Below are 13643 nucleotides of genomic sequence, written 5' to 3'. Positions count from 1 at the left end.
CCACATGTAGACTAGAAATGCAGAAGATCGCTATACAGATCACTTCATGATGAAGTGCTACCACTATAAGACAAGTACCTACACTTCTATTATCGCCATTATGCCTGCTTAAAAGCATCAAAACAAGACTACTGATGAAAATTAACTACATTAAAAAAAACCCTTAATCTATCATAATCCTTCACATATTCTGTCAGCTGGCAAGTTCAAATATTAAAACAGTGGTTCTTTCCACAGCCTGTATTTAGCATTATTGGAACTCCTTGCCACTGGATTTGATAAGTACTAAAAACAGATGTGGGTTCAAAGAACGACTGAACAAATTCATAGAGGAGAAAACTATTGAGCACTATCAAACACAAAAAGGTGCCACTCACAGCTCAGGGTGTCCCTGAGTCACAAATTGTTCAAGGCTAGGATAGTTCATGGAATTTTCATATATTCTTACTTATGTTCTTCCCTGACTTCTATTATTGGCCACGTAATACAGGGGTTGAATGGATTGATCTTCCATCCTTCTGCTACTAACAGTGACCTTAGCCATGAATCTTCCTTCGACAGTCATTTCCAGGGTAGAAGTAATAACAAAAATAATGTAACAAATCATATCACTCACGATACTGATAGGATTTAGGCTGAGATTTTTGATCCTGAGAACTCTGATTTCCTTGCAAACTGCAAGAGATCAGTTCCCACAATCTCCAGGTGCATGACAGACATCCCGCTTGGGGAACTGAGCCTCCTGCAGTAATTCTCTGAGTAACGCCTGAAATATTATGGATCTGATGTAAGAGCCTGTCTTTTCTGACTTAGGAAAGAGCCTTGATTCTTCATCCCCGTGGATTTGTGAACTACGCTGGAAGAGGGTAACAGGCCAACGTTGGCACATTACTGCCTTTGAGGCAGCAGAGGAGTTCAGAGCGTGGGTGCTGAACACCAGAGGCAGAACACTTCCACAGTGTCCTGTGGGCACCACAGGATGCTCAACAGCCTGCTCCAAAAGGCAATGGCTACCACGTCGGCAGTGTCTTCTAAACCCCATTTTTTCTGGCTGACAGAAAAGGTAACACAAAATCCCCCTAAAGCCTACCATTTGAAAGTGTGGTTCATTTTTACATGGACTGGAGCCTGCCCTCTTTTCATCCAAAAACATTTTAGCCACAACGGAAATTGTGTTTTAAGTTTACCACCAAAAAAATGAAGCCTGACATGTCTGAAATTCACGTTTAGCCTTCCCAGCACTTATCTACATGTACCTGTATCTGCTTCTAGGAGCCCAGAGGCCTGGACACAAGCAATTCAAATGAATAAACAACAAGAATCTGATTATTTTTTGTTTTCAATTAAAAAAGTTTTTCAAGTTTAGTTTTGGTTTGTTGTTTTTTTCTTAATTAGGTTGTCAACCTCAAAGCCACCAAGTTATACTTAGTGTCTGATCTAGCGAAAGCCTTTCTGTGTTCTGACCAGCTGACCAAGGCCAACCACGTAAGGCAGCTTTGATATATTTCCTGCGTCTAGACAATTCATAAGCATTTCTTTATTAGTCACATCCTTCCTTACAGTCATGTCTTCACAAGGGAAAAAAATCAAAGGAATATTTTTAATGTACTGGAAATTCAAGATTAATCCTAGGGTAGAACTCATAACTGACCCCTACTAGAAAACATGTAACAAGCTTATGTTAATATTTTTAAATGCATGAAGTATCATCTGCACTCAAAAACCTTGGCATTTTACCTGAGATGAAGGAACTGAACCATTTATAACATCTATATCATTCCTTTCTTAGAGCAGATCACTTTTGATACATCGGACAAGTATACCAACATTTCTGAGCATTTTCTCAGGATTAATAAAAGTTTTTCTGCAAATGAAAACTAAGAACTTTGATTTCATTACATAAGAGATGGTTTTCCCTAGAGAGTTGACTATCACACAATAATTATCTTCCTATAAATTTTTCATAGGGTCAAGGTACTTGTATTTTTAGCAGAAGGAGGGGGTCTGGACAATGACATTGCCTCACCCTGTACATGCACCTTTATTTTGGCCATGTCTAGCTTTCCCAGAAGTTCTTTCACCAGGTGACAGAAATACATTTTTCTTTGTCAGGGAAGAGACACTCTCACAGGTTTTGGCTCTGCACTGCCTTCAATAGTATTCAACGCACTGCAAGATCAGGTGTCGGTAGAGGAAGTCTCCTTTGTGCAAAGTTATCCCATCAGTTCAAAAGCTAACATTTTCCTCCTAAAAATAATTCTTAATATTGTCCAACACATTTTGTTTCAGATTATCTATGAAGGTATTCATGGTCCAGCATGAACTTTGTAACTTGAAAGCCAGATGGATGACCCAGGCAATACACTTACTTTCTTTCTGTTTCCATCCTCATCTATACATTCTCTGACAGAGTCTGAAAGAGAAAGAGACATCTTTTAGCCATCTCACGCCCTTATCCAGCCTTATAAGTGGTGGTCACCAAAATACAGATTGCTTACTAAAAAATGTGACTTAGGCTGTAAGAAGTTTTTTTTGCATTAGAATGTGAGAATCCCTACCTGAAGACTGAGGCATTTGTCCAAGGTGTACAAAAGTCAAAGAATGCATAAACTTTGTTACTTCTAGCATTACCTGACTTCTGCAATGACATTGGTCCCAAAATACCCTGTGAGCAAGTAGGCTGTAATTCTACAGCACTCCTTATACTGACATACAGCTCTGCCCAGACAGTACATAAAAGAAGATCATGGTTTTAGCTCTGAGGCAGGGTCCAGCCTTCCTTCTGAATTTTGTGATGAATTGAGAATATTTCTGGTAATTAGCAGGTAATGAGAATTTACACACCCATGCACACACACACATTTATTAAATGCAGAAAGATAAATACAGCGAGTAACCTCAAGATAAGATTTGTCAGCAGCTAGCCTAAGTATGAAAATAGCTGCAATAAGAATACTCAAATTCAGTTTCCTGACATTCAGGCATTACTGTGATGAGCAGTTTTTTATAGAAACAGTTAGGTGGTCACAAGGCACCCACTGAATTGCAGTTTCTATGTTTATGTGCTCTCATAACACACCTAAAGATATATGGAAAGTAATTTCATGTAAGTACTATGGCATGACAATGTGATAAGCACGTGTCTAGGAAATTAAAACACTGACTAGCAAGCTCTTTATATAATACTATACTTTGCTAGCATATATATGCTCCATGCTCTGTCTTTTCCAGGATAAGTAATGTATTTTGAAAGCATTTAGGAAATCTTTTAAACCTTTTTAATAGTATTATTTTTGGTACACTTCCATACATAAAGTAAGACTCCCTCCGTACAAGAAATCCAACTGTATGAGTCTGGAGGGGAAAATTACACTTTACAGATTGTAAGAAACTTAAATAAAACAAAAACAAACAAAAAAACCCCAAAAACAAACACACACACACACAAAAAAAGATGACAGTTTCCCACTCCGTAGCAAAGGCTTTATCATCGGCAAAAGGGAGACCTAAATTTTTCAGATTTAGGTGTCTAATATAAGATACCTATCATTCAAGTTTTTGAGCATACACTTTGTGCTGTTGGAAAAGCTTTCATAAAAATACAAAGCTTTCACCTCTAGTACCAATAGGTTATAGCACAGATTGCAATAAGAAAGTAGTTACTAGCTTCAAATTCCAGCTCCCTATCCTATATCTTGGATCAATGTAATTTAGGGCAAGAAAATCACATATTTTACAGTGAGAGGAGAGGAAATGCATCTTTAAAAGCTTATTTTAAAAGAAAAGAAAGAAAATGGCAGCTGTTTAAATCTAGAAAATGGCAGCTGTTTGATGCTCTGGAGAGATTTTAAAATGCCAGAAGTGATCCCAGTGGAGACTGATCGGATATCTCTAAGCTGGACTGTGCACACTCTGCAACTTCCTCATTCTTAGTGGTACTTGGCTCTGCAAAAAAGTCCACTTATTTTAATGGAGACGTAACTAAGCCCTAGTAATGCTGGTAAAAACCTGTGCAATGACTAACACGATGAGATAGTGGTTTGCGGAGAGGACAAGTAGATGCTATTGTAATAGAAATAACAACACCACCACGAATAATAAATATCTATATACACACAGACCAAGGAGGCAAAAGTAGTAAAATACTGGCCAGAGTTGAAGCAAGTTTCCTTACATAGGGGGCATGGCTATCTACAAATAAATGCATGTTTAAAATATTTTATACCTTTTTTTCCCCAGTATTTGTTTTCCTGGAAAAGTTAATTTTCTTATTCTTTTTTTCCTGACCCTTTGGCTGAATTCTTTGTAGACATACACATAACAATGCTTAGGTCTGTGCAGAAAAATAGGTATGGAATCTTTGGAATCTTTATTCACAACTAACTTGTAACATTTCTGAAGCATGCCCCCATTCATTTGTGACAGCTTGAGCTTTCCTGGTGTCCTTCAGTTAATGACCAGCCCTGATTATTAATAAGATGATAGCTTGAAAGTTCAGGCCTAAGCAGTTTTAAAAATCTTGCTGAAAATTGGTGGATTAGAATAGCAGTTGGCTACATGCTGAAAGGGCTCAGATTTTGTTACACCTAAGTGATGGTGGGGTCTATGTTAGCATTTGTGATGACTGTCAGTGAAACACTATCAAAGGAGCATTGGGCTGACTTCTCAAATCAAGAAAAAGCACTCTGGTTTTGGCATTTCAATTTGGGGTTTTTGCTCCAGTTATGAGGCTACAACTATATTGGACTTACCCATGCACACTTTGTTGATAAATTCACTATTCAATGTGATCATAGTGGATAAGTCTTCAAAATTCTGAAGCTTCATGATTCTGTTAGCAGCTGATGGCCCAGTCAGAGTTCTCAGTTGCTCTTCATCATATCTGTTCCCAACCCCAACTGGAAACAGGGATACCCCTAGGAAAAGAGAAGAAAAGGTTTTAAGTGGGCAATGCACAGGAGGAGGAGGTCTTTGCTGTTGTATTTTTTTCATTTGCTTTTTAGAAAAAAAGATCTGGGAAAACTTTTTTCCCCCAACAGTTAATTTTCATGTATTATTTGCATCACTCCCTCCACATAGGCTAAAGGCAATTAAGGGCAGAAATGGTTATGCTCTAATCACAGTGCTAGCTAAGATGAGCTCTATTAGTCCCAAGCATAATACAGTCATGCATAATCAACAAAATGCAGCTGCAGACTTAACACCACTTTCACTTTTTTCCAAATGTAAAAAAAATCTCAATATGTTGTTTTCTTTCTTCAGTTACATGGCAATTGGATTATTTTCAAACCATTTAATTAAAAAAAAAAAAAATAGTTGATAGTTGTTATTTAGTCCATGCCTTATTCAATAGCTCCCAGATCAACCTATGAAGGAAGTCAATGTTCCTCAGCTGAACACCTGAGGAATCTGAGGTACAGAGACTACAGCCAGAAAACTTGAAGAAAAATCATGCAGCACACATTGATAGCAAAAGCTTATTCCTGTATAGGTCAGTGCAGAATCTGATCACATCCTCTCTCTATTTATTATTATTACAGTGAACCTTTCAAGATTCACTGTAGCAACAGTATTGAATTTATAATATTAGAACACATTTCTGTCATCCCTATCTATCCACGGGACCTTGGAAAATGAAATGCCACTAATTTATGAAACCTATAGAAGCTGTTTAGCTTAAATTGCAGATTGGTCCTGAATTTACCGGTAATTCAAAGGCATCTTCCTCAGGCACGTTTTGTTCAGGCCTGTTTCTTACCAGAACATAATGCACTGTGAGTCCTGAACTTATATGAACATACCAGTGCCTTAATTTTTCATCCTTTGTTCTGCTGCATTACTTAAAAAGCAACGACTCTGCTTAAAAATAGTGACGGCGAAATGAGATTTACTGTTTATTCTTGCAGAAAGTGCAGCAGCCTCCACGGTGTCTTCTGATCTCCCCGACACAATGACTATCGCGACCTTTGATGCGCTGGGTCTCCCTCCGTGGGATTCCGACATTGCATTCTGAACTACAAAATCAATGGCTTTTCCTAAGAAGAGGAGAAGAGATAAATGAGAGAGACAATAGAAAACTCATAGGAGACTATAAAAATAAATCTTACGTTGTATTAGTAGGTTATAGAGTACTGCAAAATACTTTTTCTTGAAGGACTTTTAATGTCTGCTTTATTGCTGCTACCTGAAAGATTTCTGCTATTAAGAACCTACCAGTACTATTAATACATCCCAACATTAGGAGGGCCAGCCTTAGCTCCGCAATTTCTGAAGTGATGGGAATTTTACTACCTTTCCCTTAGACACGAGGATAAAGTTACGCTCCTCACTTTAGTAGTTACCTTTTCCAGAAACGTTACCATTGCATTACACAAAAGGAAAAAGATATTGTAGAATATGTACTTTTTCACAATTGCAGAACAACAGTGACATCAAGTGGCTATCTGATCTAAAACTTCACACCATCCTGAACTGCACACACAAGTTGCTCGGCTCCCAGAGAAGATCTAATCCTTCCCTAATTTGGTCAACTTTTTCTATGGGTGTGACAAGCGTATCTTGCCTCCCTCCTACCAGCAACCTCTCTGAAATCTAGACTCAGACTAACCCAGAATATAACTGGGCAATCCATATTAAAAACAAAACAAAAAAACAAAACTACAAACCAAACCCACCAAACCCCACAAAACACACAAAGAAATCCTACCTTAGCTACCAAATCACAAACTGGCAAAAATGGGTAGCTGCTGCACTTTCATTTAACATCTGTGAACACTCGGGCAAATTTTTGTTCAAAATCATGACCTCAGCAAGAAAGCACTTTGCTAGTACTTGTATTTAGATATGTATTTGCACAAATATTTATACTGGGAATCACGATATGCAGCTTTCTTAAAAGCTCCTTTGGGCTTGGAAGTTATCACGTTAGGAAGTAGAAATGATACCGTGTGACTGATGTGACATTTAGGGCAAACAGTGAACAGTGAATAACAAATACTCGAAAGAATCGTTCCTCCGAGTAATCTGCAGTAACAGTGGAACAGAAATACATTTGCCTGAGGAATTCACTGAACAATTTTAAATATCAAACACATTTGTAAAACACTGGAAGTCAGATCATAGATAAGTCACCAGCACACCCCCAGAATACCTTAGCACACCTGAACGCTTTGCACTTCATATCTTCTTTCACTGTGTCACCCACTCCTTTTCACTTGTAGAAGCAAAGATCCTCTTCCCAAGCTGCTACAAGCATGGACAACCTCTAGGAAGCTCACTTAGCACTTTGACTATTGATAACACGGCAACAGCAACTGGAAACTCTACAAGGCTTACATTAGCGTTTCAGGAAAAATTTACCCCTTGGAAGAATCTAGTCTAGAACAGGTATCTGGAAAAAGCCCAAATGTTTCCTTTGCCACAGTACTGGTTTGGAGGTGACATTCCCTTCTCAACTACTGTTGCCTTCCCCATCCTTTCACGTTGTCCCATACACCTTACAGTCCCTGACTGACAGCCTCATATCCCCTTCCCACCTTATCCAGCCACCTCTTCTTCCCCGTTAGCCCATTATCACTATTTCCTCCCCAGAGCCTTAGCCTCATCTTCACATGTCATCTTTCCACACAGATGCCCACAACTAAAGAGAAGAGTTGGGACCCACCAGGAACTGCTGCCAGGCCCTGTCAGACCTACTGCAGGAATAGGATCCACATCAATTTCTCCTTCTGCAAGCTTTCATCTGTCACGCGCTGTTACCTCCGCTAGCAATCGCCTGTCTAGAGAGGATCACATATTTTCCCAAGCACTAGTTTTCAAATAGAAAGATGCATGTGTGTTTAAGTCAAAATGCTTTTTGGAAATGTCAATTATGATCAGAAGAAAAGAAAAAGGAAAAAAAAAGGAGAAAAATCAACAGAAAGCTTTCAACAGAATTTAAGAACAAAATGGCTTGTTTCTCTTCTGTTTCTTGCTATGCAATGATTATCTTTTTAGTTCTTCCAACTGTGTAGATTCATTTCATTCCTATAATTTGATTTTCATTCCCACTATAATTCTGAATTACATTTTACATATGAAATGAAAGCACTTTAGAATTTCTGTCCAGTGAAAACCTCAAAATTTTGAATGTTTTTCTACTTGCAACAAAATGTATTTTAAAATATCATTATTAGTTGGGTGATGGCGATTCCATTTCACAAACTACTATTCCTGACCAGAAAAATTAACTAACCCCAGGTATTAACTCATGTCCTATACAGCTGTCTCACAATCATTGCTACAAATGGGTTTGTTGTCCAGTAGTTACTCTATATGTCTGTAGACGTAGATGTTAGATGCAGAATGGCATGTTAGCTATAATAACTAAGGGATAAAACAAAATACAGAAAATTAATATGACTATATTCCAATCCCTGTGATTGCTCCAGGATGGTCACTGTGCCAGAAAATTGACTCATTTCCCTTTTGTCCTATAAATAATTAATAAAAAAGTATTTCAGGTTTTAACTTTCAAATATTTTAGGTTAAACTTTTGCACAGTAAGAATCACAAATGATTTTTCATTCATTTGTGAAAAGTACTTGGAATTTCTGTGTTTGTCTTTTTTTAATGACCCTTTGACTTTTGCGTGGTTGGTGTGGTCACCAGGTGCTCCAACTCCATTTTTCTTTCTCACGTTAATTCTGAAAATTTTCAGAAACTTCCATACATATCTGTAAACTGGAAAACCCATTACTTTTATAATTTCTAATAAAAGAAATCAAGATCCATTGTAATAGAACCAGGGACTATTTCAAAGTTCCCCCAAAACAATTACTCTATTTAATGCATGGAAAATTTGTTTTAGTGTACTAAAAACTCTTTGGATTTCTCCCCTTCTTTTGAAGCCAACTTTAGAGAAAAGAGCCAGGTGTCTGAAGACATGATCAAATGAACACTTTTGTCCTGCTAGAGGGATTCAGAAAGTCACCATCCCAAGCTGGAAGCTGTCACTTCTCAGCTGTTTGTCTCTACGTCTCACCAGGGAGGCAAATACCAAACTCCTCAGAGGCCATGATAAAAAAACATTGACTGCTAATAAACCAACCAACTTGAACATATTCTTACTACTAGATTGCAACATAACAGTAATCTGCCATTTTCATACCAATAAAGGAAATTTAAAATGTTTAGACTGAAATAAATATCACCAAGCACAAGGCTATATGAAGTCTGGAAAGAGAGTGCACAGCATCTTGGACATAATTAAACTAGCTTTACAATGACCAGGTCTGAGCCTTTATGGCTTCAGGCGTTACGAGACCACCTTGTGTCTTGTACAGCCCTTCAGCGGCTGACATCTGGGCCACTGCTGCTGCTGGCTCCACTCCAGCTTGCTCCGACATATCTACATATATTGCAAATGCATCTCTGGCTGCATTAGTGCCATAGCAAGCTGCTGGCAGAAGGAAGGGTCCGCTCCTTGTGTGCACCAACTGGGCATGCCCTCCCAGTCCCCTCCAGTCAGCACTGCTACCCACCGGCCATGCAGCTAGCTGCCTCAGGCAACTCACCATGAAAAGCAACCTTTCTAAAAAAAAAAGTGCATTGTTTTCAGCCATTTGGGCCCTTCCCTCAGCTCCCTTCCTGCAGAAGGCAGGCAGTACAAGTGTGCAGCACTGAGGTGGCAGGGGACCAGGCCCTTCTGCAGTAGCTAGCTCTTAAACCTGTTTAGCTGTATGGGACCACACCATCAGCTGTTTATTTCAGTGGTGGACCCTAGAGAAAACTGAAATGCTGATAGAAAATACCCTAAATCCTGCTCCATAAAACAACAAAACAATTTTTTTGTCTTTAAAGAATATCTGACAGTGGCCAAAGCATCATTTGCTAGCATTGACAAGGGGCATCATATAAGCCCCAGTGAAGTGAATGGGAGGTTTGCTATGGGCTTTAAGGGTTACACATTTTAAGGATTTTCTCTGTGTGTGCATGTGAACCTAAGCCCAGACTAGCAGCCAACATGTTCCCACATACTGAACACAGGAGTAAATTATGTTAGTCTCATGTATTATTGTTACAAATAGTTTCTGTTTCTCACATACACAATGTGCTATCAAAAAAAAAAAAAAAGGCAACAAATGGGCTTTGGAAGCAGAATGACTTTTATACTCACATATATTTCAGGCACTAGACATACAACCCATGAGAAATCAAGATGAAGTCTCAAAGCCAAAAGCCTTCATTGCATACAGGAGAATAACAAAGCTGAGAGCAGTGTGACACACAATAAAAAAATCTGTTCCCAAAAGCAGTGGACATCATGGGGAATGCATGTCTGGTCATCTGTCCCTGACCTCCTGCTCTCTCTTCTCCTGCTGCCTCCTAACACGTTACACTTATTGTGGTCCTGACAGGCACAACGGCCACAATCAGTTTCACACATGCACACACACACACCCTTCCCAAATTTGACCATCTAAACATTTATCTGGATAATTGAACAAAAAGACCTAGCTTGCAGGAGCACTGAGCTCCCAGCAGCTTTTCAGCTCAGTCGTTAGGGCATGATTGTTAGTCACTGTGCACATCCAGGTAAAAAATACAAATGAATAAGAAAGAAAGAAAAAAAAAAAAACAAACAAAAAAAACCCCAACAACATTGATCTACATGGGCTACTTTAGAAAGGGTGGGTCAGTCACTCCAAAGGCTGCCACCACAGCACAGCACCTTCTCCCCATCTTTCAGTGCAGACACGCTCCTGACTACACTACAGAGTACAAAACAAAAGTCATGTTTGGAATGATCATTAAAGCAAAAAAACCCAGAAGATATCCTACAAAGATGGAGGGGGGGGCGGGGGGCGGGGATGGAGAAGGGATGGCATCACTGCACAGTCTTCTCACAGCTAGGACTATGAACATTTGATGAAGAACTTCTGACAGTCAGAAGAGGCTTTGTAAGAACCTTTTTCTGGTTGCCTTGAACAAGGCTATTCAATAAGGGCTAATTAGCTGAATAATTTTTTTTTTTTTTTTAAAATCACCTGATATACATTCAAGCCAGACTCGTATTCTGAAGTAATAATTCAGAATGGTTCATGCAGAGGTTCCTGCAAGGACTGAAAGCTGATTAAATGGACATAAACAAGTTTTAAGGACAAAAGACAATCTGTTGAGTAGGGTTGGAGGTGTTTACTGAGGGTCTACAGGGACTTACACTAGATTCTGCCTTATTGAATAATTTCATTAATGATTTGGATAAAGAAGAAAAAATGTGTAAAAAGGCATGCTAATCTGAATCACAGATATTAGATTGGGAACAATTATGAACATCATGGAATGAACTGAAAGAGCACAAGGTGCCCTAGAAATGTTTGAAATATATCCAAGAAATAAAAACCAAGATTAATCCCAGAATAAGCCAATCTGGAGGAAAATAAACCAATGCACAGACATTTAATGGTTCGGTGGGTGCCTCAGGGAAAGCAGAAACTTCCTAAAAGCAACCTTTGCAATTATTTTCTTCAATTTTGTCTGAAATGAGGAATAAAATGTAAAGCCCCCGTGAGGGTCTGTGGAGTTGTGACAGACAGGGGATTCCAGTTAGGCGGAGGTTCCTGCCGGGAACTTGTGAATCAGTGTCTTAAGTGGCCTCAGTGGTTTCGCTAACACTTCGGCAACATCTCGACCAAAAAAAGTACTACAAGAGGTCTTAATCACCCACAAGTACTGAAAGCTGCCTGAGAAAGAAGCGAAAAAGAAATGGTTCCCCAGCACTTGAAATATAGAAAAAGCAGACACTATCTGGACTGTGGATAGTCCCGATTGCATCTATTTAAGCAAGGACTTGTCTAATCAGGAAGAGCCCCCTCCATGACAATAATCCTGAAGCTGGTCTTTGTAGCTTAATTTAGGGTCTTGACTTGGCATTGAATTGGGGTTTTTTTTAACTGAAAATAGTAGATTATTTTAATTTTGAAACAAATTAGCTATTGCAAACTGATCCCACAGATCCATGCTTTAAATAGTCAATTCTTAGCACATTGATATTCTGGCATTAACACGTGTCAATTAACAGAATGGCTGAACTCTTCATGAATAGCCCAGATCTGTCAGTCCAGCAGCCCACCACCACTGAAAGGAGCAGGCTCCGAGGCCCCAAACCCTGTCCCTCTCCTCCGCTTTCCTGGCTGCACAGGTCACAAATCCTGCATTTCTCTTACCACCAAGGGGTTCTGATGATGCCGGGCTCCCCCAGAACCACATTCAACTCACAAACCTTATAAGAAATGAACTGAAAAAACAAGCAAGCAAACAAACAAAAAAAAAAACCTGCCAGGACAGTGCATTAAAATAGCTCAGGGAAGAGACTAGTAGGCATGCAAAGCTGCCTTCAAAAAGGAGCTGACACCATCAATTCAGAAACAGTCGTGGGGGAGCAAGTGTGGAAGACCTCTGTCCTTCAGCGCATGGGAGCCCTTAGATAAGGGCAGCTGCTGGCAAAACCACAGCCTTGGGTGGGTGAAGGGGGACAAGCTTTTGAAAATTCTGCATAGGCTGCATCGCTCAGGGCAGAGATCTGAAGAAAGAAAAGTGCTATGGTGGGCCTTTGCTTCCTGAACCACAGTGGGGGGTTAGAAAGGAAATATTTATACTTTCTTAATCATGACAGGCAAAGCTGAATGCTGCTATTCAAATATGTTAACAACTATAGAAAATTTCAGTAAAAATATTTAAGTTTTTTTTTCCTCAAGTTGGGGGGGGGACCACACATTTCTTTCCCTAACAATGCTTTTAATACAGCTGAGCCACATAGATCATACTCCCTCCAAATTTTGAGTCTGAGGCAGGCAGTGGGCATGGAAAACATCAGCCTACATGAGCTACTTTTAGTAAAGATATAAGCAAGCAAAACCATGTTTTTATAAAGTGTTAAGTGGTATTTACTGTAGGGATTGCTCAATGTGCTCCCTGTGACTCTCCTAAATACCCATGAATGCTCAACAGAGGCATGTTTATGTGATTCTCAGTTCTCTTGCATAGATCACTCCTTTAGTTGAATGAAGGCTTATATTGTCAGCTCTTGCTTGCAGTTAGTTTTCTTTTTTTTTCTTTTTTTTTTTTTCCCCACTTATTTCCTATATGAAGTTGTACAAGATTTCATGGTGTCTGAATATCCCTAGAGCTTCTTCTCAATAGGTTACTTGAGCCAAAATTTGCCTGATGTTATCTTACTGCATAAGGATGGGAAAGCGTTGTGGTATAGGCTGCTCTTCTTTGTTCTGTCTATGCCCTTGTATACTCTGTAGTTTTTCATTTTTTCTTACTAATAAAACGTATCTCTCTGCTGGAGTTTCCTTATGGTTAATTGAAACAGAAAAGGGAACACTTTCTGCAGTAAGAGTTTTGCAGTAATGGCAACAGAGTCTACAGTTGCTCTCTGCACATACAGCTTTTTTGACCAAAATAGGATGATTTGGATCAGCAATGATTGAATAAGGATTACACAGGATCCTGTTTCTACCATAAGGAAGCCAGCACAAATGAGAAGAAATAGCACTGGTCTGATGGTAATGATATTTTTGATAGGTAAATCCTGATCAAGCCCTCCATAGGCTAGAAAAGATTTCCAAAGCTACCTAGGGAACTGCAACATACAG

General features: G+C 39.2%; 1 protein-coding gene across 1 annotated transcript in view; it reads right to left on the bottom strand.

Annotated features, from left to right (window-relative positions):
* The window catches only part of VWF (von Willebrand factor), a 146041-nt gene that overhangs the window by 51177 nt on the left and 81221 nt on the right, over positions 1–13643 (bottom strand). The window contains exons 31-33 of the mRNA XM_052790174.1: positions 5892–6035; positions 4752–4916; positions 2370–2413 (exon numbers count right to left, since the gene is read on the bottom strand). Of these exons, the coding sequence (XP_052646134.1) occupies positions 2370–2413; positions 4752–4916; positions 5892–6035 (353 nt within the window). The remainder of the gene's footprint in view (positions 1–2369; positions 2414–4751; positions 4917–5891; positions 6036–13643) is intronic.

Source organism: Harpia harpyja, chromosome 6, assembly GCF_026419915.1.
Source record: "Harpia harpyja isolate bHarHar1 chromosome 6, bHarHar1 primary haplotype, whole genome shotgun sequence".
NCBI lineage: Eukaryota > Metazoa > Chordata > Aves > Accipitriformes > Accipitridae > Harpia > Harpia harpyja.
This window is presented reverse-complemented; position numbering and strand designations above follow the sequence as displayed.